This window comes from Triturus cristatus, chromosome 7 (assembly GCF_964204655.1).
Source record: "Triturus cristatus chromosome 7, aTriCri1.1, whole genome shotgun sequence".
In the NCBI taxonomy this organism is placed as follows: Eukaryota; Metazoa; Chordata; class Amphibia; order Caudata; family Salamandridae; genus Triturus; species Triturus cristatus.
The window spans coordinates 611,772,257-611,798,507 of record NC_140590.1 but is presented as its reverse complement, the minus strand read 5'-3'; the positions used below and the strand labels follow the sequence as shown (position 1 = coordinate 611,798,507).

At 41.9% G+C, this 26,251-nt stretch overlaps 1 protein-coding gene across 1 annotated transcript in view; it reads right to left on the bottom strand.

Moving 5' to 3' along the window:
• The window catches only part of LOC146810201 (uncharacterized), a 75,647-nt gene extending 49,801 nt beyond the window's left edge, over nucleotides 1–25,846 (bottom strand). Inside the window, exons 1-2 of the mRNA XM_085614413.1 lie at nucleotides 25,625–25,846; nucleotides 9,911–9,967 (exon numbers count right to left, since the gene is read on the bottom strand). Of these exons, the coding sequence (XP_085470539.1) occupies nucleotides 9,911–9,967; nucleotides 25,625–25,785 (218 nt within the window). The 5' untranslated portion in view covers nucleotides 25,786–25,846. The remainder of the gene's footprint in view (nucleotides 1–9,910; nucleotides 9,968–25,624) is intronic.
• Between the last annotated feature and the right edge of the window lie 405 nt (nucleotides 25,847–26,251).

Below are 26,251 nucleotides of genomic sequence, written 5' to 3'. Positions count from 1 at the left end.
CTGTTACTAGTGGCAGATATGAGGCTACATAGGGGATTGGCACATGAAAGTCAGCCCTCAGAAGGACTGGATTACTCTTAAAGATGTTCTTGTATAAAAGCAATGAATGGAAAAGAAACTACCAAGAAAACAAAATCACTGTGTACACCTATATACAAATATAAAACTGTGAATCTATCATTGGACGCTTGTTAATATATTCTGCTTTCTCCCTTTTACAGTTCTATTATTTATGATAACGAATTATGCTAAATTAGTATCTCTTTCTATTCATTCACATATTTTAGTTAGGACATTGATATTCATTTCTTGATATAGAATTTGACCACCGCAGATTTCACCGGTGCAAACAGCAAAAGTGGCTCCTCGGACACACTGGTGCTAAAAAATCAAATGTACTGCACTTTGTAAAGGAAGGGATGGGAGCTTCACCTCCCCGCAACCCCAGATGATTTTTCTTTGCTCTCTAATACTGCTGCTCTCTACTGATGACGGGCTCTACACAGAAACATGTGTCTATAGATATACAGCAATGTCTGCACCAACTTTGGTGAAAAACTCCAGCTAATTTTGAAGTAAGTTTGACCTGTGTACTGCATTTACCAGGATGCAAAGGGGCGAACTGTGCTGGGACTGTGAGGCAGTGTGCTCCAACCCCCCATTCTGTTTAAAAAACTCCCTTGAGCCAGCAAGCTGACGAGCTTTGGAGATGCGCAAAAATACCGGTAGAACACGGGGGTCAAAGGGAAAATTTAAAGACCTGCACGGAAAAAATTCCCTAGTATATATATCAGCAAGTTTACCACTGGTCAGCTTACCCGTCTTGAATCGGGAGTATACGCCTACGCTCCTGGTGACAACTCAGGGCGTGAGGCAGCGCTCTGTTAAAACAAAAATAAAAAGCAACCTGGTATAGAAAAAGATCTCATGGATGGTAAAGTGATCTTCAAACCAATGCAACTCAAATGAAGCTGCAGCGCGTGTGCATCAAAAACCCTTAAAACAGCAGAGATACGACTAGAATGAAGGTGCCCCGCAAACAAGCTCACAAAGAGCTACAAATGTATCTGGCTCTTAAGAAATAATGAAGCCAAGTGGGGCACAGAAATTGTAGTATCCTGTTTGGTACAATATCAATATTAGGCCTAATGTTTAACAATTGAGAATAAGCGTGGAGCCGCGCCACGTGTGGCCAAAGCTTCGCAACTGCAACAAAGGTGGCAGAACTCACTTCGGGTGGACTAGTGGCTGTCCCTGTGCGTGGGCTATAACCTCTAAAGCCATCGGAGAATGTGTCATACACATGAACCACAGAGAACACTCATATGGAGCATGCTGGAAACTGCGCCTTGTAGTCTCGAATCGAGAGTAAGCCCAGCGCTAAGCGTCTTATGCTGAAGCGGACTCGCTTTGGAGATGCACCTGTGTGCCCGTGAGTGGTACTGTGACCTGAGAGAAACTTGGCAGCATTTCCAGCAACCCCAGATGATTTTTCTTTGCTCTCTAATACTGCAGCTCTCTACTGATGACGGTCTCAACCCAGAAACATGTGTCTAGAGATATACAGCAATATCTGCACCAACTTTGGTGAATAACTCCAGCTAGTTTTGAAGTAAGTTTGAACTGTGTACTGCACTTACCAGGATGCAAAGGGGGAACTGTGCTGGGATTGTGAGGCAGTGTGCTCCCAACCCCCATTCTGTACTGCACTTTGTATACCAACTCACACCATTGCTACAGAGCAAATTGTTTTTATAAGGAAACCTGGTAGGCAACATTACACAGGAAACCTCTCACTCGTTTAGCTAGTGCAGATACACAAATAAACCACATGGGAGTATTACATAATGATGCCAGACCTCTGTATTTTGTATATGCCTTAAATGTGTGGCTCTGAATTGTGAGTATATTGCACAGGACATAAAGGATAAACTGAGTATTCGGTTTAATTCTGAATGAATGTGAAGTTACCAAGGCAGGCTGAGAACCAATTCAAGAGACCAACGTGCATGTGCACTGCGCATAATGCAAATGGAATTATGAAAATCCTCATGCACTGAAATATTAAGCCATGTTTACACAGACTTCAGATTCCGCAAGATAGCCACTAGATAGGCCACAGATAGTCATAACATTATTTGGCAAACCACAAATTTGCATAATGGACCCAATAAATTGCAAGAGCGCAACAGAAGTAAAATCTCTTTGACATGGACCAGGTAGGATATAAAATAATGAATGGCACATAGCAAAAAGCAGTTTCTAAAGCTAGATCAAATCCAACAAGGCTCAGTCTCATAGACTAGCAATACCTCAGCACTCAGATGACCTGATCATCTTGGATCACACCAAAATAGGTATGTAGCATGTGCTGGACCAACTAAATCACTATAACCAAAATAACAAGCTGAGGTACGACGATAAGCATAAGAAAACAAAGGTCATGGTTTATGGAAAATAGAAAAAACAAGTTGCAGCAGTCACGGAGACTCAGACAAATAAAATTGGACGCACACCCAAATACAACCACTTAGGAGTATGCTTCACACACAAGGTGAATACGCAACAGGAGCCCTTCACTAGGAAAATATCAGAGGTTACTTATGCACTATGGAAACTTAACAACCACCTTCAAAGTTCTACAGCCGGAAGTGATCTTAAAAGAACATGAAACTGAGGAGTGGACCTAAAGCCAGCTATAGTACCCACACCGTTATGTCCCTGTAATCAAGACAGAGTTTTAATAATATTCTATATCCTGTTTGCGGATGTATGACATTACAACGCGGGTTTTTACCACGCGTGCAGTTACATCGCATGCATTACAACGCATGCGATGTTACAACGCTATGCCATTCCAACGCAAGTCTTTACATTGACTTGCGCTAGATGGCGTGCTAACATTAAAAAAGTGTAATTTACTATTCCAACTCCAGTCCACTTAACAGTAGGGAAGGTGTTGGGATAGTAAACTACACTATTTGTAATGTTAGCACGCCATCTAGCGCAAGTCGATGTACAAACTTGCGTTGTAATGGCATAGCGTTGTAACATCGCATGCGTTGTAACGCATGCGATGTAACTGCACTGCGTGGTAAAAACCGCGTTGTAAGGGCTGTTCCCCCCTGTTTGCACTACTCTGTATACACTTTCTGCCCACAAAGTACTCCCCTCACTGGGCAAAAAGACCAGAGATGCACCGTATATGAATGGAAGAAAAAAAAAGATAAGCACATAAATATTTCGTAGTTAATAACAATAATTCTCGAGCAGTCTGGTGATATTCATCATTTATTAGTACTTCAGATAAATGTTCATAAAAAACCAGCCAACGTGTTTCGTCCAATAGACAATGGACTACTTCAGGGCATGTATCATTCAAGTGGAAAATGTTTGCCTACATGTAAGCTATTTCTGATGCCGCATTACAATGGGTGCTGTGTGACAGCGAATACGGTAAGGGACCTCCGAAAGTTCGGTGTCCAGTACAAAGAAGCTTGATTATATTTTCTTTGTGTAATTTGTGGTGCTTCTTTGGTCTGTGTATTTGTGATCTTAAAAGTAGTGCAAGCTAATCTGCTGTCAACTATCTAACATTCACATCTAGACTACTAGGGACATTTTCTACCGCCGTAGACAAACTTCAATGAAAAACCTACAGAATAATTTTTATTTTGCCTAACCAAACGCGGCAATCATTACTGCAAATTGAGTTTGGCCGAATAGCCACGTCCTGCAATGCAAGGCATCATCCATTAAGTACTACCACTTGCTCGCGGTACCTAATCCTGGAACTTGAAAGGAAGCAATTTTGGAGCTTTTTAGAGCATCAAACAAACCCTGGTAAACATATCTAACAATTTTGGCCAATGAATTGAAGGTAGATCCTGAAACATTAACATTAACAGCAGCAAACTCACATCAGGCTATTAAATTAGTTCTCTAAAAAACAGGTGCAGGCACTGTCCAGGAAAGCTGACTTGGAAAAGATTTGGAACGCCCCATATGCGTATTACATTATACATATGCTAAAGCACCTAAAATAGACCGTAACCAGAAACTATAGACATCTACTGGCATATTTACTAGCCTCTTGTGCCACCAGAGCGGCACTTTTTTGACGCTCTGGTGATGCTGTGTGCTGGCGTTCCATGGGTGAAATGAATGAACTCGATTGTAGAAAAGAATTAGTTTAGTGGGAGGGGGCTTTATTTTGTGGAGTAGGCTCATTTGGACCCAAATGTCTTAAGCCTTATTGGTAAATGTTCCTTAAAGGAAACATCTGAATCTGGGGAAAAGCTCAAATATTTTGCACACATTGAGATGAAGGTTGAGATGCCCTTCCGACACATGCTACTGAGCCAGGGATAACTTGCTGATGCAGTCCTCATCATTACTTGTATAAACTCAGTTTTGGTTGGGTTACGTGTGATGGAGCAGGTAGTGCAAAATTTTGTATACCTCCTCTATTTTTGCATGAAAATACTAATTATTAAATCTATTAATTATAATATTATTAAACAAGTGTTGCATGTATAATAATCAACATTATTAATACTAAAATACACATGGGATTTGCTAATTGCATGGCTAAATAACTCTTATAACTCTGTACGCATATTAACAATAGTATATGTAGTAATAGAATACTGCATGATATATGTTGCTTTGTGATGTTGCACCCTTGAGGAGGATCGAAAAAGGTGAATATAATTGCTTTAAATGTCGCTATATGCTAGATAAATACAAGCACATAGAGGGATTAGCAAGGGGTTAACATTAGGATCACCATTTCCATGATTTAATTATTCTTTAGTGTTTGTTTCGCTTAAGTTGGCGTTTGGGCCTAAATCCAATATGGCCGCTGTCGCCACACGCAAAAGTGGCCACTGTCTCATGAGGCGCGAAGTAAGCTGCGCATGTGCAAGAGATCTCCTAAACCTCGTAGCGACCTTTGCACAAACTGTCCCTGGTCAAGGAGACGAAGCGGGACACTCGCCAAGACAGGGGAACAATCAACCTTACAGTAAACCGGAACAAGCCTATTCTTCGCTAACCAATAACCTCACCCGTCGAACTGTACTGAAAATCTTGAAATATTGGTCATACGATCTCAACCAGCCAATCACGACTGCTCTAAAGTTTAAATTTGTATCTTTTATGACTTGTTTTATTATAAAAAGGCTAGTAGAATAGGGAGGGTACAGCGGATGATGATCTCTCTTTCTTTCATTCATCATTTTTGCACGTTCGTTGTGACGCCTTTTCTGAAGATCCAGATGCTGCCCGACCGCTTGATGACTGCAAACTTTTTCTAAAAATCCACGGGCTATGATATATGCTTGCACGATTTCTGGTCCTTTGATAAATTGGGACTGTAGCGTGCTGAGCAGAGGACTTTGAACTTTGGCCTGCTTTTCGGACAATTTACGACAAATTTTGGTTATGCAGAGCCAATGAATTAGAGGACTTCAAATAGCCAAATTAGGTAAATATGATGTTCTGCGATTTATTTGAATTAATCTAAAACCCTAAACTTTGACGAGACAAATGCAAATAATAATCATTATGAAAATGTAGATAAACAAATATTGATTAACAAGAAATATGAGTTTGTGGTTTCATTGAGGGAAAAAAGGATTCTGAGTCTTAAATTGTGTTTTAGCTGGTTCTAAATCACCATCAACCAATCCAACTAAAATGGTCCATTGCCCATGTGGGTGGAGTGCCTTGAGGTTTGAGACTAGGGATCTATAGGCGAAAGATATTAATGTATATTTTGTAAAATAATTTTTCTCTCCCTATAGGTTATATAAGGTATTTCCCCCCACATGTCCAGCGCTTGAATTATTCATTCCTCCTGTGTGCAGACTCTTGAATGGAGTATGAGTGCTGGTGTTATGGGCCCCACCAATGACTGCATGTATGAATGAGTGTGCGTGACGACGGGTCTGCGACGCAGGGAGGACATCGGTATATGTTGTTCCCCATTTCCCAGTCTTGCGCTGGATCACATGTAAGGTAAATTGTTGTTGTCAAGTCATTTCCCGTGCTTACAGATGGCACAAGCAAATGAAACTTTAAGGTAAAGATGAATGCCATTAGTATTTTGATGATGGGCAATAATTGGCTGAGTAGCACTACCAGTCTTCATATGGCTATTGAATATCATGGGATTAAATATATAGCCCTGTGGAAGACTGCAGTGGGTTGGGATGGAGAAGCCATATGGAAAACATGTTTTCTCTCAGAGAGATAGGAAGTGATCCATTTTAGAACATTATCTTCATTGATCTTACATGTGGAAATGTGTCAAATTATGCATGATGAGAAATAGTTGTAATTGCCACTGGAAAGTTGTAGAACACTAGGATGCAAACCTCACACCTTCTCCCTGATTCCAAGGCCATTGTTACCTACCTGAATTCTGTTAGTTTCAGTGTTGCACCATGGGCAGCATCATGATTGGTAGGACTGAAGTAGATGTACTGGGAAGATGTTTTTGACTAGGGGAGGGGGCATAGCTTGCATAATTTAGTGTAGCGTAATTATGCAAAATTAGCACAGAATTAAGTGAAATTACCTCAAAAGTACGCAAAATGTATCTCTCACTCAAAAAAATTCAAGTTGAGAGTGTAAGTTTTGAGTTGATTTCTGGTTGCTCGCATATCATGTAAACAAGAACACGGCCTGTTTGATTCAAATACAACATTGGAAATAGGGTCTGTGGTATAAGCCACAGCACTTCGATCCCTTAAAGCAATGTGGAACTATCATCAGGACTCTGAGAATGTCGAGCCTGAGGGGGAATCTAAAATTGGGAACATAGCTTAAATAATAATGAACAGAAAGGAATTTACATACAGTATTTACACTATTACGTAGGCCCAAAAGAAAAAATTATGAAAAAAGAATCTGAAAAAAAGAGGTTGGTCACCACATTGATAACTGAATCCCACTAGAAAGTGTTGGGAGAGGCGATTCCAGGGCACCATAAAGTGACAGGAGTAATGCTTATGTGGGGAGAGAGGGACTAGTGAGTCAAGGTTTTATATAGATGCAGCGAACTGGGAAAGTACATGCACAAGTGCCACATTACCTGTACTGGATCCACAGGTAAAATTGGACAAGCTAGCTAGGCTGTTTTTTCAATTTGAGATATTGGGTTATTAATGTGGGAGGGGGTTACCCTCACTTAATTTAACACAATCTTGCAAGGTTACAATAGAGAGCACTGAGAAAAGTCTCCGAATTACTTGGTAGCTATGGCAAAAGCAGCAGGCTACATTCTGGAGAAATGTGTTAGTGGTTAAAACAGTAACGAACTCCATGAAACTTAAGGACACAGCACAATAAAATTCCCAAACTAAATTAAAAAAATTTTGAAAAGACTACTCAATACAAAAGTAGGTAAAAGTGGTTTAAAGGAATCAACAATATGGTTACATAAACCTTGCCGATCTCAGCAGTCAAAGGTTTGTCTTTGGGACTTCTTGAATCACTTCCACTAAAGCCTTCAGTATTGGTGCCAAAAGTTCTCAATGGGACAAAGCTGAATTTCATAACTGTTGGGGTTGCTTTGTTGCTTGGACTAATTTGTCAGTTAACCACAATCCCAGTCCAATGGGTTCTTAAGGATTTCTTTTTGGGAGTTTGACAGGATACTCCATCAAAACTTGACGGATATCCCATCTGCAATACTGCAATAATTTAAAAGTGCCACAAAGGGTATGTGCCACATTTGTAAAAGAGTCTCCTGTCTGACAAACTCTAAATAAGGCCCTTAGGGGCATATTAGCAAGGGCTTGCTCGCCGCTTTAGCGGCACTTTTTGCCGCTATAGCAGCGACTTTTTTATCGCCCTATCATCAAGTCGTTGCTAACAGCAGTTAGCGACAGCTTCCAGGTGATAGCGACCGGTTTGGGGCCCGCTTTGCATGTTAGCGATATTTATCGCTAATGACATGCAAAGTGGGCGTACCCAAACTGGTAGCGACTGAAAGCAGTCGCTAACAAAGCTATCGCCTATTACCAACGCAGGCGAAGCGATAAAAAAAATCGCGCTAAGCGCGATTATTGCTGGTATTTAACACCTGCTGGAAACCTGACTTACCTGTATTTCTCAATGGGAGGTAGATCTTCAGGCTAACTCCACCATGGCGTTAATGCGTGAATATCACTGGATTTCCAGCGATATTCAGGCATTTCGCCGCTAACGCTGGATATTTTAGCATAGTGGAGATAAACGTTGCTAATATCATGTTTTCTTCACTAAAATATCCGGCGATAGGCAGCGATAAAAATGAACGCGATCGCATGTTATTGCTAATATGCCCCTTAGTTTTATTTTCTAGTTCTAGATTTGTCCAGTGGGGCAAGTTAGAATCTTGTAATAGATGAGGACTCCAAGGGGTCAGATAATTCTTTGCGGTGGTCTTGCAGAAGCCTGAATCTCTGACGGAAAAAGCACTTAGGGGCATATTAACAAGACGGCGATATGAAATTATCGCCGCTTTTGCGTCTGTTTTCAGGCAAAACGCAACGATAATTTCATTGCCTTATCAGCAAAGACACGCTATCGCGTGTTTTGCTGACTTAGCGCCCGTTTCCAGCAGGCCTAACTTCGCATCACTAATGAGATGCAAAGTAGGCGTGGCTGTGAAACCAACCAGGGAAAATATCGCGAAGGCAGCTTCGCGATATTAACAAGGAAGAGTAGCGATTTTTTAAAGTATGCCTTAACGCAGGAATTTAACGTCTGTTAAATTCCTGACTAAGGCATACTTAACATGGGGGGTGGATTCTGTGGCTAAGACCACAGGCCCTATCATCTAGGATATCGCCGTTTTCCACCATGGGAAACGGCGATTTCCACACTATCTCTGGATTTTTTATCGCCTCGGCGATGCGCGTTGATAACGCGCTAAGCGGGCGATAAATTCCAGAGATAGCCGGCGATAAATATGCAAGCGCTAAGCGCGCTTTGCGATATTTATCGCTGGCCCTTGTTAATATGCCCCTACGTGACTCCTAACCAGAAATCCTTCAAACTGTGAAAATGCACTTTTCTTGTAGAGCAATGGACGGAGCACTAATTAAGACTTTTGTGTGATTTAGGCAGATGCAAGAGGCAAGCCCGCTGATCTTTGGAAAGCAGTACCAATCCTTTGGCTCGATTTCTGATCTGCATTGTGTAGCACGTACAGTAGTAGGTTTAAGGAAAAATTGGGAGGAATTTAGGGAGGCACAGGCTACTACAGACACCCACCACAAAAGAAGAAGCACACTACTATTTACAAAGTACAATTCTAAAGTTACCACGATCCTAAAGGTGACTACAGGGTTGTAAATATACTCTAGCCCAGTCTTAAAGTAAGTCAAGCACCACACATGGCCATTCACAGGCACTGCAATGCATTCCAATAGAAAATAACGGCGACAGGTGCTTAGAATAACACTCTATAGAAAATAATGTGAAATAGATAAAAATGAATTTGATTTTCAAAATATGAATACTTATTTGTTTAATGTTAAAAATGTAATGTACAGATTGATATTAGTATATGTACAGACTAATATTTTATTATATGAACATTTAATGAACTAAAGTATAAAATTAAATACAACATAAATGTGCATAATTTAAATTAATTTCACACAACGTTTTGCAAAAGGTAATACTTATTAAATAAATATAAAAATGTTACTAGGAGAATGATTATCTTTGTTAATTCTTCCGTGAGAAATAATATTGATAAATTAAATTACATATTTAGTACATATTGAACGTAATGGGTTAATGTCCTGTAACTTTTCTTTCCAATAGTACTATGTTAAAAATAAATATTATTTTTATAATAAAATAATTGTGATAAATATTTAATGACTAATAGGAGTTTCCCTATACTTACCTATTGGGAGATCTCCGCTCTTCCCTCTTCCTGATTTGGGAGTAGCTTTCATTCCTGCTGTGAAAAGAGATGAATGTTTAAAAGAACTTCTTGGATAAAAAAGATTTCTTTTTCTTGGGCTCCTTTGTGGTATCTCAAAGTCAAAATGTGTCCCTTTGTGATACAATCTGTTAACGTCCCTCCCAAATGACTCATCCCAGCTAAGTGATTGCTACACTTTCTGCCTTTAGAAGTTTGTGTATTTATTCCTGGAAGCACACTCTTCGCGACTAATTGGGATGCTATTTACTGGCACTAAAGGGAAGTCGAACCCAGGATGACTGGTATAATCACTGCTTGGTTTACAGGCAGAACAAAATATGATTTAAAAGTAGCTTTTGTACTGTAGATAGCACAAATGTACTTTCAACACTGAACTAGATTTTGTTGGTTATTGACAGGAAACCTGTAAGCATTTGCCAGCCAAAATTGGACAATCTTTACAATGATTTGCTTTCCATGGAAAAATGCTTCTTTTTTGTACTATTGCAAATGGCATTTGGCAGCTGTTCGCTATATGGAAATATTTTTCTTTATACTTTATTCTATCCCACTTTTATACATTAAGAATTTTATCCTGGCCCCCATTACTAGTCTTGCAGAGTGGTCTCGCTAGAAGGATACTACTCTGTCAGATCACAAGTGACTCAATGTTCCCATACCTGCACTTCCTGGGTGTGAGAACCAATCACAGTGCCATAAAGATTAGTCCTCACCTATCCTTTTTCTAAACCTATGGATGGGAGTGAAGGAACAGAAAATGTATTCTTTACTCTACAGAAAGCCAACCAAGTTAAATGCAGTACTGTAATACAATAGTCACAATCAAGACACTCGAATTGTGGCCATTATCTAGCATGCAAGTATTGTATTAGTACTAAAATATTTACACACAAGAATTCTCAATTCAATTTGAACAATTTTACTATCTGTAACTCACAAGAGGTGATTTTGCACTATTGCAATTGTAATCTGATTTATATAGGTCCCTTGAAACAGAAGATCAAAAGTTAGATTCTACAGCATTCAATGTGCAGTCATAGGAGCACCGTTAGCTGATAACACACAGAAGAAAACAAGTCAAACTTCGCCCCAGAGGTGGAGATAGTCAGGTTTGTTGTCATGTAAGGAGTTAAAGTAGATGGAGAAATTGGACTCTATTACTAATGGACTCAATACAGTGGAAGACTGAAGACAGGCTGCATTTCTTTGAAATGGAACAAAGTTTTGTGGAGACTGTGCAGAAACCTTTAATATTGTATTTGAAATGTTTAAGGATATTTTAGAATGTTGTTAAAATAATTTGTTATCCAAATGCCCATTGTACTTTTACTGTTCTAGTGAGGATGTTTTCTATTTCCATTGTGGTCTTTTTTCCGAGCAATTTGAAACTTCAGTTTCTTCTCTGAATCCTTTACTACACCCCTATTTTTTGTCTTTAAATTATTGGGGATAGCAGTGCTAATATTTTACAAATTAAGCACTTGGGGACACAATAGCTTACGCCTCAAGCCAAGTCTATCTGTAGATGGATCGTGCATGTGTAAACAGGCAGCCTTTCTGAAAGTGAGTGTCTGCCTGTGGCGCCGAGTAAATACCACTCTGTATGTACTAGATAGCAGAACTTTTTTCACATTTGTTTTGTAACTGCATCTTTACCAATATTTCAGCTTCATTAATAAGTATATTATTTAGGCAATTGTGGGCTGCTGTTTACCAATCGTTTAATGGGAACTGATACCAGTTTTTTGGGAGGCATCATTCTCAAACCCAATTAGATGAGTATGTTTGCTGTTCCTCTCACTATCCAATAGAAAGGACTCACTTTAATGAGTAGGACAGCTGTTTACCATTCAGCTGACGAATAATACAAACCTTCTTTTACCACTTAATCCAGCACACCCACTGCACAATTTTTATACCTATTTTTCCCTATTTTCTCTCTGTTTTTAAAAACATTTTTTTCACAGTGGTACCATTTATTTTCCCCCACTGGGTGCAACACTAAAGTTATTCTTATAAAAGAGGATCCATGTGACATAGGTGGAGCACTACCTTATGTGGCTGGAGGACAGATGATTGAAACACTTTGTCCATTGTTGCCTTTATAGTGCCCGACAACTGCATTTCGCATTAATCCATTTCTGGTATTGCCATTATTTCAACCTCTTTCTATGATATCCTGTTTTTCGGTCATTGTATTCATAGAAAGGTAAATTCATTTGGTTCATTTTTGTTGATGACGACCCTTTCCACAATTGATTTGCTAAGTTCGAAATGTTTACAACTATACTAGCAGACTGATATCAATGATGTTAATGTTTACAATGTACTTTCATTTTGAGTTATGTTAAATATTTCTGTATGTCAGCCTCTGGTACTGTACATATGCTTATATATACCATCAGCACCCTTTTGTCGCACTCATCACCATTCACTTTTCACTGTTCCATTCTTATTGGAGCACCTTTGTTGGAATGCAATGTTTTACATAACAATGACAAAATCATTCATTCTAAGCAGTGAATAAATCCATTTGTATTTTTTTCCAAAAGTATTTGACTTCTTGTATATAGCTAACCATGGAAGTATGCTTCCTCTGAGTGGACCATTGTCTTCTTTGTTTCATGCATCATTGCTATGCCCAACGACTAGATATTACTTCAGTACACCAGGACATCTGCATCCATGGTGCACCAAAAACCAGTGACGCTGATCACATGGGCCTACTTCCATAAATTTTACTCCTGAAGAGCTGCTCAGACTACTCTACGTAACAGAGATGACCACTGGGCTATCAGTTATCTCTAAATTTTGCTGACTGAGTACTGTTGGGATGACAGAGAACATGTCCTCTGCCATCTTGATGGACATTGCTACTGGTGTTAAACCCGAAATCAGGTCCTAAGTAATACCACAAGGCGCAATAATGACAACTCTCTTTCCCAGAACCTACTTTTTTAGGGAAAGGATTAAAAAGATTGATCTTAACTTTTCAATCAGATCACTAATTATTTCTTTCCATTTTTGGAGGATAATTAATTTTCTACATCAAGATCCATGTTGGATAGATTTAGGTCTTTACCTGAGATGCAGGTTAGTAAAACTCTGAAGATTATCAAATCAAGTTCCCCTGGGGAACCTTGCTCGCACCATGTTATAAAATTAGCAGAATTTTTTTTTTACCATATCCTTACATTCAAGAAAGTGCAAAACTGCTATAATTACCCACCTTCTCAAGAAATGTTTGCTGGCCCATAAAAACCTACCAATCATCTCCTTGCTTCCTTCTGCTGCTTAAAATTTAGAAAAAAACCTGTGAACATTCAGCCATCAAATTATCTTGAGCAAAATTCTGGACTTGACATCTCACAGTCCAGTTTTAGACCTTTTCAGAGTATGAAATCTGTTCCATATTATTATACTTGGAGATATATCACTGGTGTAGTTATGGTTAGGTGAGAGTTTCCATAGGAAATGTATCTGCATTAAACTTTACAAAAAGGTTAGGTCATCAGCTTTGCGTTCTTCATAGCAACTCTTGAGCAGAGGGGGGTGCCATATATGGTAGCTCCCATTTTAATTCCCACTCGATTTTTGAGATCTTAGATACAGAAAAAGTGACTGTTCGAATTTACACCAAATTTGCAATGAAGGAAGAATTTCACTCATGGAAGTACCTTTTCTTGGTTTTGTGTAACCTGTTCAGTGATTTTTGAGAAATTAGCATTTAGAAAGGTGCTCAGTTAGGGCATGAAGAGGTTTTTGGAGATATTAGGACAGTTAATTTAAAAAGTATCCATAGTACTGGGACCTCTTCTGGTTTAAAACTCAAAAATACTTAGATATGATTACTTGAGGAAGCTTTTAGTCCTATTGGCCTATTCAGCACTGACGATCCTTTGATTGATATGTGGTACTGGAATACTCTGATTGGCTGGATGTAACACCAAGGGGAAAATGTGGTATTGGCCTTTACAGGAAGTGGGAAATTTCTTCCCACATCCTGAAAGTTAACAAAACTTCCAGGCCTGTTTGTGAGCGGGAGGGTCCCAAAGGAACCCCCATTGTGGTTAAAGTAGAAAATAAATGCTGTTGTAATGGAATTCATGGATTTCAGTTTGACCCTTCAGTGCTGTGGTATGAGTCTTGGTTCTCTAATTTTGGGAAGTTTTCCATATCTAGTGCCGCAAAACCAGGGCAAGTTTCAAGGATCTATGTTATCCTATTGTAGAATCAGCAGCTCTGCTACTTCTGCATAAGTCCTTCAAGCTTGGCAAAGGCTCGACTGTGTGGCACTTGTGGCTAACTTCTGCTGCACATTGTAGTCAAAGGTCATGAGCAGTGGGGGTAGGATGCCAGCAGAAGGTGCTGCATTGCCATCTCTGCTGTGCATGTCCAAAAGCCATGCATGGCAGAGGTTGGAGGCCCATGGGCCATGCAAAGTAGTGGAAGGAGGGTGTGGTGTAACTTCTTGCCAGACACCCACAGAGGGTAGGACACTATGCGGCCCACCCCCACTGCAATGGAGTAGTCAGCTGTGGCTGGTATGAGGTAGGGCCTTGCCTGCAACCAGGCCCAGTGCCTACATCTTGCTGCTTAAGTGAGTGGTGACATACTACATTTTTTGGCCATTTATTGGATCTATGGATATTCCATGGAACCTTAAGGGAGCTGATACAAAACATTGCTTTAAAATGAATTTGCCTTTGATCCCTGGTTTCCATCAATTGCATGACATTTTTAATTAAAAACAAAATGCATTTATAATGTAAAGTGGCTCTGAAAAGAACCTGTGTGTTCATGATATGCTTTGCCAACTTGGAGAATTGTATGTTTTCCTTCAGGTTGCTGAGGAAGTTCCTATTTATTTCTGCTGTAAAATGTGCTCTATCTCTTTAGAAAATTCCAGGCATGGCAAACTAGATGTTAATCCTGTAAATGGATCCCAAGGCCCATAGGACGGCTGGAAGCACTTTTTTAGCATGTAGGAAATGACCCCTTTTGTGTGGTGTACCCCAGATGTTTTTGTTCCTCTGTGTACATTACCTCAGCTTACTGTTAATAGAGTGGCTGTGCTCCTTCTTTTAGCATGGTTGCATTGATATATTTAACTTACCTATAGGTCCATAGTAAATAGTGCTAGGTGTTCCCAGGGCCTGTAATTTAAATGTCACTATTGGACTGTAGCAATTATTGTGCCATCCACTACAGTGAAAATGCAAACATGGCCTCAGTCCTATCATTGTAGCCTGACTGGAGCAGTTTGAAAGTGCAATCCTACCTATCAAATTTAAGGTTTTTGGCAGGTCAAAAACATCCTTTTAAATGTTAATAAGTCACCTCTAAATAGGCCTTATAGCCCAGTTAAGGCAGAGTGAATTGTATTTAGAGTAGGACGCACGCGCGCAAAGGAATTCGTTTTATTTATTTAAATGTGTACTTACCTCCGTTCATCCATATTCCGGTGTTTACATTTCCCCACCCTGCCCCTCCCCGCCCCGCCTCACTGCCCCACCAAACTCCCTCCACGGACCGCTACTGGTGAAAAGTAATGTTAAACAAGTACTTACAGTGACTAGCAACTAAAAGCTATTTTCACTGCTGTAATGCTGACAGTTCCATAGAGAAACAATGGGATGCACTTTTAAATGTATTACTGATAACTTGGTTACAAAAAAGCTAGAAATATTAATTCAAGAACTCTATAATATTTATTAAAATCCCAAATCACTTTTGAATACTGATCTTTAATAAACATTAGGGGAAAAGGCTGCAGCCCTCCAAGTGCCCAAGTCCCAAATGATATGTGAAACTGCTCCCAAACCAGAAGCAAAGGCTGCGTGTGGGGAGGTGTTTCTGTTCCTCTGGCAGAATGAACATTTGAACAATGTCAGGATCTTAATTTCCTTAAAAGGGGTCTCTCTTGTAACAGGCAGATGTCAGATGACACCTGGACAGGCCCTTTCTTTTGTTTCCCCAGTCAGTCTGACACAAATCCCAGTGAGGTAGGGACTCCCCTCAAAACAGGTTTGAGGTGACCACAGAGTTGACATTGCCCATTTCCCTGACTACACCTCTGAGGGGGGCACATAAACTGCACAAGAGGAGAAGGTTTTCACCATCTTGGATATCAGCAGAGATGGGCATTGGGAGATTGCTTGCAGTAGGGCACACACAAATGTTCTAAATGTGTGCAGGGTAACCTCTGGAAATGTTTACCCCATTGGTAAATGCCTTGACCTGCTGGCGAAATCCAGGCTCTAACAAGGTGGTTAAGCACGAGTGAAGAAATCTTGATTGGGCAAAGGCACCAAAAGTATCCATCTGGGGTGGGACATTCCCTGTTCACGGAGGTTTCCCACCAAGAAGCAATGGCTTCATCCAGACCGCATGCAACAGCAATGTAACCTTGCAGAGCCCTTCTCTGTTACAGCCTGCTGCCTTTCTCCGCTGAAGAATTTGGGCTTTCATTTTTGAGACTAGGGGGCTGATTATGATGAAGGGCAGACTTTTGTCTGCCCACTACCCTATTGCAAAAGGGACAGGCTGTCGGTGGTCCCGTCGTAGGCATTACGATGCGACTGCCACCACGCCGGTCGCAATGCCTATATGTTGCATTGTGGCGGGTGCTGTTGGCTGTCTGATGCATGGAGGTCGGTGTTTCCGCCCGTCATCACACCGTTGTAATATGCCGGACAGTGAACCTGTCTATGATGGTGGTGAGACCCCCAAAGGTGGGCTGTCGGTGGCCATCTCACCGCCATTGTAATCGGCCCCTAAGTCCCATGGTAAATCCTCTGACTGGGTCAAACCTTGTCCCTGCGTCTGATCTATGCTTCAAAGCTGTCTCAAATTACACTCAGATCCCCGCGTGCCGCGGTCAGTTGACTGCAATTGGTGCTTAATGCATTTTGGCACTACTTGTATTTAAAATTCAAAAATTCTTATGTCCAGTTCCCCAATTGCATTTTGTAATTTTGACCTTAGTTATTAAAATTGACTAAACCAGCTTGGGATTTCTATTGTGTTGTGTTTTTGACTTTATTACTGTTTTTGGTACTGCATAAATACACATTTCCCTAAGTTAAACCTGCCTGCTCTGTGCCCTTGCCACCAGGGTGTTGAGTCCAGGTTAATTAAGTAACTTTAGTAGTTCACCCTGACAAGGATTATGCTTGTTGCTAAAGGTAGTTAGTCACCCCCCTTAACCAATAACCTAATTTCTTACAATATGTCATGTGGGATTTGTCTAATTAAGGAAAGAAATGGTCAGACTATTTCACTTTTGCCTGTGACTGAGGGTGCAAGGGTGAAGAGATGCTGGAACAAGGTGCCCCCTAGGGTGTTGCCGCGCTGCATAGTACTGCCGCAGGATAGTAGCGCGTTGCGCTAGCGAAGTACATATTTTAAAATAATAATTCCTAATGTTGGTATTTGGGTGTCATATAGTTTATTCTACCTTGATTTTAATTGCGCTGTGATCGCGCACGCCGCCCCCCACTTGCACTTTAAAAAATCGCATTGGCGAACAACTCACCGCTTCTAGAGCGGGCCCCGGATCAACTAGGACGCCATATTAGTTGAGGAAGCGCCGTTTTCCAGCGCCATCTTCTTCAGTAGAGCTCTAGCGCTCACGCGCTTGGGAGGAGAGCCTACATAAGCCGCAGACTCAGGTGGGTTCAGCCTGGAACAAGGTGCCCCCTAGGGTGTTGCCGCGCTGCATAGTACTGCCGCAGGATAGTAGCGCGTTGCGCTAGCGAAGTACATATTTTAAAATAATAATTCCTAATGTTGGTATTTGGGTTTCATATAGTTTATTTTACCTTGATTTTAATTGCGCTGTGATCGCGCACGCCGCCCCCCACTTGCACTTTAAAAAATCGCATTGGCGAACAACTCACCGCTTCTAGAGCGGGCCCCGGATTAACTAGGACGCCATATTAGTTGAGGAAGCGCCGTTTTCCGGCGCCATCTTCTTCAGTAGCGCTCTAGCGCTCACGCGCTTGGGAGGAGAGCCTACATAAACGGGTCATGAGGACGCGCAGCGGTAACGCGCAGCGGGAGTGCCTGATGAGCGCCGGAGGAGCGCCAGAGGAAAGCCCGTTTGCGCCCGTTCGCGCACGATCGGGCCTCGGGCTCAGACACTCTGCTCAGGTAAGAGTCTATACTCGTGATGACCTTCTAGCTTGCAAGGGAACAATCATTTCCCGGTGCTTACATACGCTAGAACTGACGAAAGGCCATCAAGCATGCAATCATTGCCCTTTTCAAGTAACGGAACAGGCTTTTGACGAAGCTAAACAGACTACAACCCTGAAGATGGCCTTACTTAACTGTCGATCCCTGCCTGGACATAAGGAGGAAATCTCACTCTTAATCACCCTCGGAGATCTCGACGCCCTGTTTCTTGTGGAGACTTGGCTAGGAGCACATTCTGGCCCAGATCTGGTCGAGGCACTACCCCCAGGATATATAGCACAGCATAAAGACCGTCCAGGGAGGGTAGGAGGAGGGATTGCAATTATCCATAGGGAGAATATAAGCTGCCGACTACAGGATACTAGGATTCAGGGATGTGAAAGTACACATTTCACCCTCCATCCCTCATGTGAGAGCTCGAAAGCAGGGATGTTAAACTATCGACCACCAGGCCCCCTTGGCACATTTCACGAAAGCTTGCTGGAGGCGGTGATAGGAGGGGTATGTACGGTCACGAACTTCCTGCTATTAGGAGATTTCAACCTCCATTTTAACAAGCTAGGAGATAGGGCAGCTAAAGACTTAGAAAATGACCTAGAGAGCTATAACCTTAACGTTAAGGTTCGGCGCCCCACGCACAAGTCAGGAAATACTCTTGACCCCATTTTTACTAACATTGCGACTATAACAGTCCTGGAGCCTTACCCTGTCCCCTGGTCGGATCACTCGGTGATTCCTTTTCACTGGAGAATTTCCAGGACGAGTACTACTACTTCCTCAGACAGAGGACTAATAAGACCTTGGACAAAACTTGACGTGGACGAATGGAAGGGACTGTTAGAAAGCAGTAAGCCACCGGATAATCCTAATGTGGAAGGGGCTGTCAATAATTTTAATCAGTGGATCACCCAATCCCTAGATACGCTTATACCGAAAAAACCCTCAACAATTAGGAAGGGAGAGCTGAAACATCCATGGTTTACCTTAGACTTAAGGTTACTAAAACAAGAATGTAAAAGGGCAGAACGACACTGGCGGAAGGATTTTAGCGTGGAAAGGAAGACCAGTTACAAAGCCACACTGAAGAAATACAAAACCACTCTTATTACCACTAAAACTGCATTCTTTGCGAACAATATCGAATCCGCCGCCAATGCCCCCAGGGAAATGTTCAAGATTGTAAAGCTCTTGACAAAAATCCCAGATCCCCCCGTTAAAGCAGACGAGCAGGACACAAGATGTGATGACATGGCGAACTACTTCCAGACCAAAATACATAAAATTCTTGAGACGATCCCGGTATCGGACCTGGCCTCACATCATAGTGCACCTCCCCCGGAGGAAAGAAGTGAATGTCCAACACTCTCCGAGTTTGCCCCCCTCACGGAAGAGCTTCTCCCCTCTCTGTTGAGGAGTATAAAAAGTGGATCACCACGAGACCCAGTCCCCATGAAAATACTTAACCAGGCACTTCCAACCATCAGCGAACCCGTAATTAAGATGGTTAACACCTCCCTGGAATCGGCTACGGTCCCAAAGGCATGGAAAGTGGCCATGGTTAGATCCCTGATTAAAAAGCCGAACCTCGACCCAGGAGACCCGGCTAACTATCGACCAGTATCCTTGTTACCTGGGATGGGGAAATTGACCGAAAAATTGGTAAACATCCAATTGGCGGCATTCCTGGAGAAGTACAATCTTCTCCATCCATCCCAGACGGGGTTCAGGAAGGGACAAGGCACCGAGACAGCACTGTTGAGGGTGGTAGAAGAGGCCAGAAGGATTTTGGATGCAGGTGGCAGCACGGCCATTATCCTTCTGGACCTCAGCGCCGCCTTCGACACGGTAAGTCATCATCTGCTGCTGTCTCGACTCCGGAACATTGGGGTAACCGGGAAAGCCATGGAGTGGTTGAGATCTTTTCTCGTGGAAAGATATTTTCAGGTGTTTGAGGGTAACAACTGCTCTCGCCTGTTAGCGTTACAGTGTGGGGTACCACAGGGGTCTTCCCTTAGCCCCACACTGTTTAATGTCTACATGGCCCCGTTGGCGGAACTAGGTGCTCCGTTTGGCATCCAGTTAATAAGCTACGCGGATGACACCCAGCTGGTGTTTTCCTTGCAACAAACAGATGCTCCCCCGAACAATATGGCTAATTGTTTGGAGGTGGTAGTAAACTGGATGAATTCGTCTCAGCTCAGACTTAACGGAGGAAAAACCGAGCTGATGCTCTTAGGAAAGCAGGATATCCCCGACTGTCTAGCTTGGCCCACTTGTATGGGTGCCATACCACCACCCAAACCAGAAATAAAAAGTTTAGGCTTCTGGCTCGACAACGCGTTGTCCTTCGAAACACAAGCCAGAAAGACCTCTGCAGTTTGTCATGGGATACTCAAATCCCTGCGCAAAATCCTGCCCCAACTCCCTGAAAAAGCAAAGAAGACCGTAGTTCAATCCTTGGTTTTATCACGAATTGACTACGGGAATGCTATATACCTTGGGGCACCGGCATCCACTTTTAAAACCTTACAAGTGGCTCAGAACTATGCCGCCAGGATTTTGACTGGAACTAGTCGATATATGTCGGCGAAGCCAGCTCTAAGATCACTCCGTTGGCTCCCTGTGAAGGAACGGGTGCGATTTAAATCCCTATGCATCACATACAAGATCATGCATGGAGAAGGCCCTTCCATTTTGGAAAATATGATAAGTCCCTATAAGCCCCAACTTAATCTCCGCTCGAGTGACCACAACCTGGCAATCATTCCCAGGATAAAGCGAGCCCGCTCGGGCGGTCGGCTCTTTTCTCTGCAAGCAGCAAGAGAATGGAATGCCCTCCCATGCAACTTGAGGCAGGAACAGACCTTCCTTCAGTTTAGGAAGAAACTCAAAACCTTCCTATTCCCCAGAAATTAGCTTGCAGTAGGAATGTAGATCGGACTAGCCCAGGGTCACCGTTGCCAAGAGCGCTGGGATGCCTACGGGTAGCCATGCGCTATATAAGTGATTTTTACAATTATAATTACAATTACAATGCATGCACTTTTGTTTCCAAAGGTTTCCCCCATTTCGAATGATAGAGCAACACCAGTAACTGTGTCTAAATCATTTCCTCTACAGTGCGCAATTGTTACATCTTGTTGCTCACAATTTGAAATGCATTTCACTAAAGATAGAAGATGATTCCATTTAATTCCACAAAAGCCAGACCATTTAATGATCACACCAGGCAATCCCATATCCTTGCCAATCTCACATGATCTAGCATAGGATTTGGCATAGTCACAAGCCTAGTGGACAGAGTGAACAACTATCTATACACAAATCATGTTGCTGGCGTACGTGTGAACCCCACAGAAGGAGCTTTACAATCAGATGACTTCAACAAGAAGCTGTGTTTGATAGACAAATGATTGCTTTAAGATAATTACATTGTGATTGGCTGCTGTCTGTGAAGTAGAATAAAATGTTAGGCTGCCAGTAAAGGCACAGTGAGTGGTAGCCAATAGAATGTGACTAAACAGATTCGCCTTATCAATTTTGCAAATGGAACTGCGCAGTACAATGCATGGATTTACAGTAATTTGAGTAAACTTCTAAGGTGATAAAAATGACACCTGATTATTATAAAGTTGCAGTCTCCTAAAAAACAGGCTTTAAATGTTGAACATTTGACCTCACTAGAAAAGGGGAACATGTGCTAATCTGTTAGTTGAGGAAACTGGTGTACAGAAGAACGAGACGTTTTATTATTGTGTAAAACTATGAAGGTTCTGAATAGTTCCACCTATGACTTTGCAACAAGTAATTCAGCAATCCTCATTTCTAATTAGATATTGCAGCTTGACCCTGAAGAATCATATGAGGGTAGAGTTCTATAAAAAAGCTGAGATTAATTCACCAACTATAGAAGAGAATACGTGTGGTTAATTGTGCCTATCAATGTTTTAATTGGAATATGTCCACGGCATTCTTGAAAGTGGTAGAAAATCTGTAGTTCGAGAACTACTTATGTTTTATTTAAGTGATTTATTTTCATACAATACTACCTGGGTTATTTGATGCATTGTTAAGGGCAAACTTCATTACGCAACACGTTAATATGATAATATATGAGGAAAAGTACCTGAGGGCAACTGAGTGATGTATTTTTATAGTAAAAACTGTAATGTCGACTACTGTTAACTGTAATATCGCGAAACACAGCAGCAGGTGCTTTAACCATGCCACTACATATTTTAGAAAGAATATCAAGAAAGATTTGGCACATACACGTTTCGGTGGGATTCATTTATGGTGTGGTATGGTGCGAAGCTGCACTGTTACTCAGTATGTAGTTTCAGATGGCTACTCCAGAGCATACCTAGATGGATGCAGCAGTGCCCTTAGGGACGAGTCTGGGAACATACAGGGTTCTGCTGCCCATCACAGAGCTCCGCGTGATTGACAGTTCTAAAGCTAGATTAGAGTTATGTCTTTTCATACTGAAGGTGAATAGGAAAAAAAAGCTCAAAGTGCCAAAGTGCATAGAAACAAGACTAGAATTTTGTATCCTCTTTGGGACTTGTTGAGTGTGCCTAGGACTATGACTCCCAGAATCCCACTGGAGGAGGAGGCAGGCATTTTCTCTCAGTTCTTCATTAGCACCAACATCACCCTCATGGTGGGGTTTGTTAGGGCCACTTAGGACTACAACATCCAGAATACCACCGGAGGAAGAGGTAGGGCATTTCCTCTCAGTACAGGGAATACTCTGAGCACTGCCTGGGCAAAGGCTGGGCCAAAAGCGGGCCCGTCTGCTCCCATCAGAGCCGGGAGGAGGTTGGACTGGCCCATTTTCAATAGCCCCATATCTCAACTCTCTCAGTAAGTTACATTATTTTTATTTTCTTTGGATAATTAGGTATTGCTATGGGGAAACAGTGTCAGGCTTTTGGCAGTGTTTGATTTGCCCCGTAGTAGGGAAAATTGGAACGTCGCTCCACAAATACCTGCCCCCATCTACCAAGCCTTATTTAGGTGCAGGTTTGGCTTGTGGGAAAGCCCACGAGGCTTCTATGTTGACATGCTGGTGGCCATGCTGCTCATATAGGTCCCTCTGAGAGGCCTGTGTTACATGTACAATGTGTACAGTGCTAGTCCATCCTTTTGATGTCCCTTTGATGCTTTTTTCCCTTTTTTAGGGCAGGGTAGTGGCTTTGGACTACATATCCCAGTATCCCCGATGGATGGCCATCTTGAGTGTGGCTAAATGCATAAAAACAGCCCTGTCCTGAGGGTCGTATACACTATTCTTCAGTCGCCGATCCACACGGACCTCCCAAACTGACTCCAGTGAGAGAGAAAACATTTCTGGTGATTGAGAAGTCACGATCATCATCATAAAACTTTTATTCGATTTTGGAACAAAATCATACAAGTACATTAAAAACCATCATGATAAAAACAGATTAAAGATTTTATGACATACAGTGCCACTGGGGGTATCCTCTATTGTACTGCTTTGTAAACCTCAACAAGAAACATTGATACATTATAACATATTAACTGTGAGTTTAAGAGTTGTAAAAATAAGAAAGGTGGCCTGACCTCATCGAAAACATGAGTTAAAAAAAGAGGTTTTAAAAATGTATAATGAAGCTGTGCAAACATAGGACAATCATCACAATGTGCCAAGAATCACATTATAAGACACGTTACAGGAACAATATGGACCATTAGTGTACTTAAACCATGTTCCCTCCGGATACAACAGGTGGTGAAATAAACCTAACCTAAAAAGTTAAAAGAAGACGCTGGTGAATAGACATCTGATTCAGTAAATATGGCTAATGAATTTTCAAAATAAGGGTTTGGCCAGTGATAAAGCTTCTCTCTCAGCTGCCATTCTCTTTTAGCCAGGCCACATCCTGTTTAGTAATATTAGCTGGATTAAAAAATAACTCTGGTCTTCCTAAATTTATAAAATTATCTCTGATATAAACCAGCCATGGTATGTTCCAAACATTGTTTAGCTTCACGCAATCAATTATGATTGCTCTATTCAGGCTTAGAACTTCTTTTAACCAAAAGGGAATGTGAATGAATATAATCTTTGATATTACTGATACATAGAACCTCATGTAGAATTTCAGTGAGGATATATTGTCCCAAATCCAAAAGCCCTCTAAGATATTTATTCTCCACTATCACAAGAGGATCTATGTTCGTGTAACCCCATATATCACTGCCAAAAGTCGAGATTGGTATACAGTTGGCTTTATATACATCCAGCATGATTTTCAAAGGCTTATGACCCAGATACGAAGAAAAATCGTTAACCCCAGCACATGCTCTCATGAGGGACTCCATATTCTTTTTAATTAACAGTTGCCAACTAAGTTTAGAGTCCAATAACATACCTAAATATGTAAAATTATCCAGCCTACTTAAAATGTGTCTCTGAACTAAAAAAAAGTAGTACTTTTCATGTTCTTTGGTCCCAGTATCATTACATGTGACTTGTTGAACTTAGTGTGCAAATCCAAGCTACTCATAAAATCAACAAAAAAGGTTAAAAGTTGCTGTAAAGATCTTGCTGTGTAAAAACAGCATCATCTGCATTTAAAAGGTCTGGGAGCAATCTGTCACCGCCACTTTGAACACCTACACCCGTTACCATAAGTGCCTTCTCAAGACGGTTAACGTACATAACAAAAAGATATGGGGCCAGAATGCTGCCCTGCCTGACCCCCTTGCTAAGTGCAAAGTTTTTGTACCTTCACCATTACTGCTGAAATGGACTGAAGCTGTTAAACCATGGTGAAGATCCCTGAGAAAATTAACCAAAGGCTCATGCACCCCCATGGACCCCAAAGCTGCCCAGACTTTTTCCTGGTTGACCAAATCAAAGGCGGAGCTGAGGTTCATGAAGGCTAGTTGGAGAGAACCTTCCTTTGCATGTACATATTTATTGATTATAAGAAGGAGATTAAGATTCTGCTCAGCAGTGCCCCTCCCTACGGCAATTCCATACTGAATATCAGACAAGGTATTCTGTTCCTCGGGCTACTGAGGCTGTCTATTCAAAAAGACGATGTCTAAGATTTTAACTTCAATATCCATTAAACTAATGGGCCTATAATGGAAAGGGTCACTCTTTTTCCCCTCCTTATAAACCGTAACAATGATGGAGTGTCGCCATGATTCACAGAATGTCTGCCCAATAGCAGCATTGGGATACGATGTGAGGAGGGGAGCTCACAAATCCACACAGGCTTTGAACAGATCACGTGGGATCCATAACCCCAGTGTAGTGTCCTGAGAGATGGGGCACGAGGGCACTAGGACCTCGGAGGAGGTCAGAGTGCCGGACAGGTCACCGGACACCAGTTCCGGTCAGGGGGGAACAGGGGTACACGGGAAGCAGGGGACGAGGCAGGACGTGCAGCATGCTGGCTGCAGATCACATACAATAAAGAATAAACAACTTACTTGGTGTCGCTGTGATTACTGCGACGCGACGCGACAACTGGCGACGAAGGTGGGATCGAAATCCACGCGTCGCGGCGACTGTCGGAGCCCACCCGGTCGCGGAAAGAAGATCGGAGCCAGGAGCCCACCCTGGTCCGAAGTGCCCAGCAAGAAAAGAACATCGTTGCGGGAGCCCACCCCGGCGCTGCTAAGAGAAGTAAGAGCAGCGCGAGACTGAAACTGATCAAGCAACTGAAGGAAAGATTAAAATCCCTCTCGCGCGTGAGTTTCAACGAACTCTCGCGAGAGGTGGCAGCCATTTTGAAGTCAGGCGAATTGAGCCAATCAGCGTCCAAGATAGACGGCGGCCATTTTGAAGGGTCAGGCAAAGCCCCGAACAGCACGAAATCGCGCGAGAGTGCGGCGGCCATTTTGAAGTCAGGCAATTTGGGCCAATAGCAGCACAGGAAGGCCGGGAGGCCATTTTAAGGTCAGGCAAAAAGGAAAATTGACAAAAAAAGGTCTAAATAAAAGAGAAAAGACAAGAAAAAGGTGCCAAAGAAGGAAAATAGCACCAGAGGGACAAGAAGGAAGTAAAAAGGAACAAATAAATAAATTAGCAAAATAACAGAAAGGAAGGATATGGGT